We start from the raw sequence: 4719 nt of genomic DNA, 5'->3' as shown, positions 1-4719 counted from the left end.
ACCGGACCTTACCTCCTGCCACTGCCACCTCCAATCAGCACCCCCACCTTAGCACCCCTACCTCAGCATCCTCTCCTCAGCATCCTCACCTCAGCACCCCCACCTCAGCACCCCCACCCAGCATCTCCACTCAGCTTCAGGGCCTGGCTTCTACCCCACCTTCCATGCTGAGAGCTGGCCCTGAGCCTGAGAAAGAGCTTATACAGCCACCAAGAAGGACATTCTGTTCTAAAACTTTTAGAACATTAAAGGGACAGAAAAAGGAATTGCTACTGTGTTTTCTGAACGTGAGGAAAGGGTGGGGATGTCCCTCCCATGTTTAGCACGACATCATCCCTTTCAAGGGTATGGAGCTGGAAACCAGTGGCCTAGTGGTCCTGACACTCCTGCTTCTTTGGCAAGCCCTATCCCCAAGATGTCAGGAGCCATGACAGGCAGACAGACCTCTCTTGCTGCCATGCCCAGACACTGGCACCAGGCCTTCTCCATCAAACCCAGAACTCCTTTGCTGCTGGTGCAACCCCAAGACCCAGAACATCCCCTTATGATCCTGGAGGCATGCTAGCTTGTGGTTGCTGAGGTCAGGCACCTCACACCTAAGGAAGGAGGGTTTTCCAGGCTCACGTGGTAGGAAAGTCAAGTCATAGTGGCTAATGTGACGCAGCTGGTCACATAGTCTCTGCAGTCCGGAAGCAGAGTGGCAGGGGCTGTTGCTCACCTCAGTTTCTCCTCTTCCTTCAATTCCACTCTCCAGCCGGTGAAATGAGGGCACCTACTGTTAGTTAGGGTGGGTCGTCCCATCTCAATTTAATCCAACCTAGCAACTGCCCCCACAGATGCGGCCAGAGTTTGTCTTCTAGGTAATTCTAGGTAATCCCGTCAAGTTGATAATAGACGTAAACCACTGTGGGCTAGAAGGGGACCCTTGTCCTTTCTCTCTCCTTCCTGAGCTGTCAAATGCTAAGGGGACCTGGAATCTGAAGCCTTTGGAGGGGGCTTGTAGGAGGTCTGAGGGTCTTGCATTTCCTCCTGCATCCCCTGACCCCACCACTGGAGGTCAGGAAGAGTGACCAGCTCCGAGTACTACTCCAGTCTACTTTCTGCAACCTCCATCCATGTTTGCAAGTATGCACGCACCTTGGGGCAGTCTGGGACCCAGAACTGCAAAGAGAAGGGTCTGAAGTCATCTCTCTGCCAAGCTGGGACGCTCCACCCAAACCATTCCTGGAACATGCCACACACCCCGAAGTTCTGTGCCTGGTGTTGTCCTCCTAGACTCTGCACATGTCCCACTGGCCTGCTGGGACACCCTGGGGCACAGTCACTGTCCCAGCACACAGATTGGGACACCAACTTAGAGAGCCTACGCACATGGCCAGAGCCCTTGAGGGGCAGAGCCAGGCCTGGTGCTGGGTGTCCCAGGGCCGTGTGTCCCCTGGAGTACAGACGTTGCTCATGCCTTCTCTGTTTTTCTCATGCTGCCATCTGTGCCCTGAAGGTTGAAAGGCTGGAGGCCAAGGTCATTAGCCCCCTGAAGCTCTACGGCACCCAAATAAAGCAGACCCGGGTGAGCTGAGTGCACCTCAAGGTGTGCAGGGGTGGGGCCTCTCCCCCTTGGCATTCCCAGGAAATGTGTCTCTTTTTCTGTGTAGGCAGATATCAAGAAATGTAAACGTGTCCAAAATAATGAGATTAAACAACTGGAAAAGCTGGAGAAACTGAGGCAGAAGTCACCCTCAGATCGACAAATGATCGTATCCTTCCCGCTGGGCAGGGTGGCTGTCCCACGAAGTGCACTGAAGGGTTTGGGGATCCAGACCCACCGGGCAGGGGCTGCTAAGGGGTCCCACCTGCAGGCCACCTGGCTTCACCTGAATCCTTAACAGTATTCCTCAGTCCCAGGTGAGTGTCAGGTGTCGCATTTCGTTTCAGGCAGGCAGCCTTTGGGCGTTTTTAGACAGGCAAAAATAATCTCTCAGAAGATCAGGCCAGAGTTACCAGGTGAGGCCAGCGAGCACACGGAGCGGCACAGCAGGGTGAGGCAAAGGAAGGGTGGATGCTGCGGCCAGGAGATCTGGGCTCTGTCCAGCAAGCCACCCAGTCATGGGTGGGGTCGTCTGAATCCTGATGACAGGGTAGCTACTGCCATCCCCAGCCTGCTGGCCGAGCAAGCTCAGAGGGGCTTGGGTATGAGTGCCAGTCCCAGTAAGAAGGTGGTTACTACCATCTCTGCATAGCTCCATCTGCCTAAGAACTGGGTGCAAGATTGTGAGGGCTTGTCACCTCTGCCTTGCTTGTCACTAGAATTGGCATCATTCAGAGGACCCAGGTCATAGTTTTGCTTTGATCCCTGGGGATAGTTTGGATTGTCATGTGGGAGGGTGTCGCCATGATAGATAGTCACAGTCTAGCTGGCTTACACACACACACACACACAGAGACACACCACACACCATATACACACACCACCCCACACACACCACACCACACCACGCACACTCCTCACAGATTGGGGTCAGAATCCACAGTGGAGCCCTCTGGCCTCTTCATGAGTAGGCAGGCTAATCCTCTGGGAATCTAGGGGATTGGCTCCACCCCTCCCAGCATCTAGGCCACACCCCCTCTGGGCTCCTCAGTCCTTGTCCCCACCCTGCTCCTTTCCTCGGTTGTCAGCTTTTCTCCAGTTTCCCCTCCAGCTCACTCCTGTCGGTTTATCAGAGAATTCAGGATCACAGAGGCTCAGGTCAGGTGACTCAGCAGTGCACTGGAGCCTGCAGTATGCCTTGCTGTGTCTGGTGACCTGTGGACTGGCACAGGGCTTAGGACGCAGGCTTTGGATCCATCATCCTGGAGTCCATTCTGTAACAGGAGGGGGTTCAGGCATGGCTTTCAGCCTGGAGTGAGCACCTCCGAATTTTATCCCAGGCTCTGCCAGAGCCCTCCCTCCTGGTCACCCATCTGTTTAGAACCCGGGTCTCCTCCCCTATTGGGGACCTTCTGAATGCCAGCCCCTCGCTCCCCTGTCCCACCATTTCACAAGCATTTAGTTAGTGTTAGGGCCATACTCTAAAGAAGAGGAAAGTGAAGGCTATGGAGGTGGCTTCCTCAGTGTCACACATGGCCTTAAATGCCAAACTCAGAACTCAGTTCCAGTGAACGCTGCTCGGGCACTGGGCTTAACCTGAAGGCAGCTTCACTCTACCAGAAGGGGGCAAGCCACTCACTCACAACTGGTCATGGGCAGAATCAGTTACCAAGGATATGAAGGCCCCATGGAATCAAGCCCAGACCCGCAAGTGCCCACCTCAGAATGATAATTGTTAGCGGTGCTGGGGATGGGTGCGGGGCCCTCAAGGCTTCTCACAAGCAAAGCACGGGCAGGGCACTTTTTTACACGGTGAAGTGTAAAACAACAACAACAAAAAAGCACTTTTTTTACACGGTGAAGTGACTCCGCACCTCTTACATCTGATTCTCCCAACTTTGAGAACATGTTTCCTTTCCATCTCCCAGTCCTAGGCAAGGAAACTGAAGGTCAGAGAAGTGACGTCTGAGGTCACACAGCTATGAAGCAGGTCTGTCCAACTCGTGACCAACCCTTTACCATGGTCCCGCCTGATCATTTCTTCAGTGACCAAATTACCAAGAGATCCCACAAGGCAGGAGAAACTGCCCCAAAGAAGACCGAGAACAACCCAGAATAGGAAGTATGGAGGGGCGGAGACCACCCTGTAACATTTTGTACCTCTTGTGACCCTGAGGCCAGGCGGAGACCAGTGCACAGAGGGCCTCGGTGGACACCAACCGTTCTACCAACCACCTGGTGGAGACCGTGGATGCCTTCCAGGAACAGAAGCTGAAGGACCTCCGGGTAGGCAGTGGCAGCTTTGGGCGACTGTGTGCACCTGTGTGGGTGCGTGTGCATGCCTGTGTTTGACAGTATGTGCACGTGCAGCGTTGTGACCGCACGACCTTCTGTGGCCAGGGCTGTGGGGAGAGTTGATTCAGGCCCAGCTGAGAGGCTATCTGCTCGGGGCAGGCCATCCTTCCCCACCCAGCTCTTCAGTGCTCTGGACACAGCCCCCAACCAGGAGAGCGCTGAGGTAGAGCTCTATCCCATCGTCCTCTCCCGCGCCTGCTTTTTCTCACCTGTGACTACAAGAAGTCCTAGCTGCCCCCTCAGACTCTAAACACCCTTTCGAAAGCAGCCATGCTGACAAGCTGTGAGGCCAGCTTGTGAAGAGGTCTCAAGGAATTTGCTCTTGCCAGGACTGACTGACCATGGATGTCCTTGCCTACCTCATTCTCCAGTTCACTCTTGTCTACTCTTCGACCTCACGAACCTCTTGACCAACAGATGGGTCAGTCACTCTTGTGATTCACACCGCTTGGTGGCTCACCTTTCCCTAAGAGTAAAGAACAATCCCTCCCAAGGGAACTGCCTTTCTGTCTCCTGTGCAGCTATCCCCAGCCCAGCAGGCTGGAGACCCAAGCTCCTGCCAGCCTCAGAGACTTAGGCTTTGCCCTGGGTCAGCCCCCCCCCCCATATTGGGTTTATCCCTCTCATCTCTGTGGTCCAGAAGATCGGCTAGACCCCAGACCACCTGGCCTCTAGATCCAGGGCTTGGGATATGTGGTGGGTATTTGGGAATTATTGGTAGAATGAATGAATGAGTATATAAATGAATGAAGCTGGGAACTGGTGCAGGCTTAGACGGG

The 4719-nt window shown here is 54.4% G+C and overlaps 1 protein-coding gene across 1 annotated transcript in view; it reads left to right on the top strand.

Moving 5' to 3' along the window:
* Positions 1-4719, top strand: part of Fam92b (family with sequence similarity 92 member B) — an 11107-nt gene that overhangs the window by 3799 nt on the left and 2589 nt on the right. Inside the window, exons 3-6 of the mRNA XM_029532493.1 lie at positions 1499-1567; positions 1653-1754; position 1993; positions 3762-3871. Coding sequence (XP_029388353.1) covers positions 1499-1567; positions 1653-1754; position 1993; positions 3762-3871 — 282 coding nt within the window. The remainder of the gene's footprint in view (positions 1-1498; positions 1568-1652; positions 1755-1992; positions 1994-3761; positions 3872-4719) is intronic.

This window comes from Mus pahari, chromosome 20, assembly GCF_900095145.1.
Source record: "Mus pahari chromosome 20, PAHARI_EIJ_v1.1, whole genome shotgun sequence".
Lineage (NCBI taxonomy): Eukaryota > Metazoa > Chordata > Mammalia > Rodentia > Muridae > Mus > Mus pahari.
This window is presented reverse-complemented; position numbering and strand designations above follow the sequence as displayed.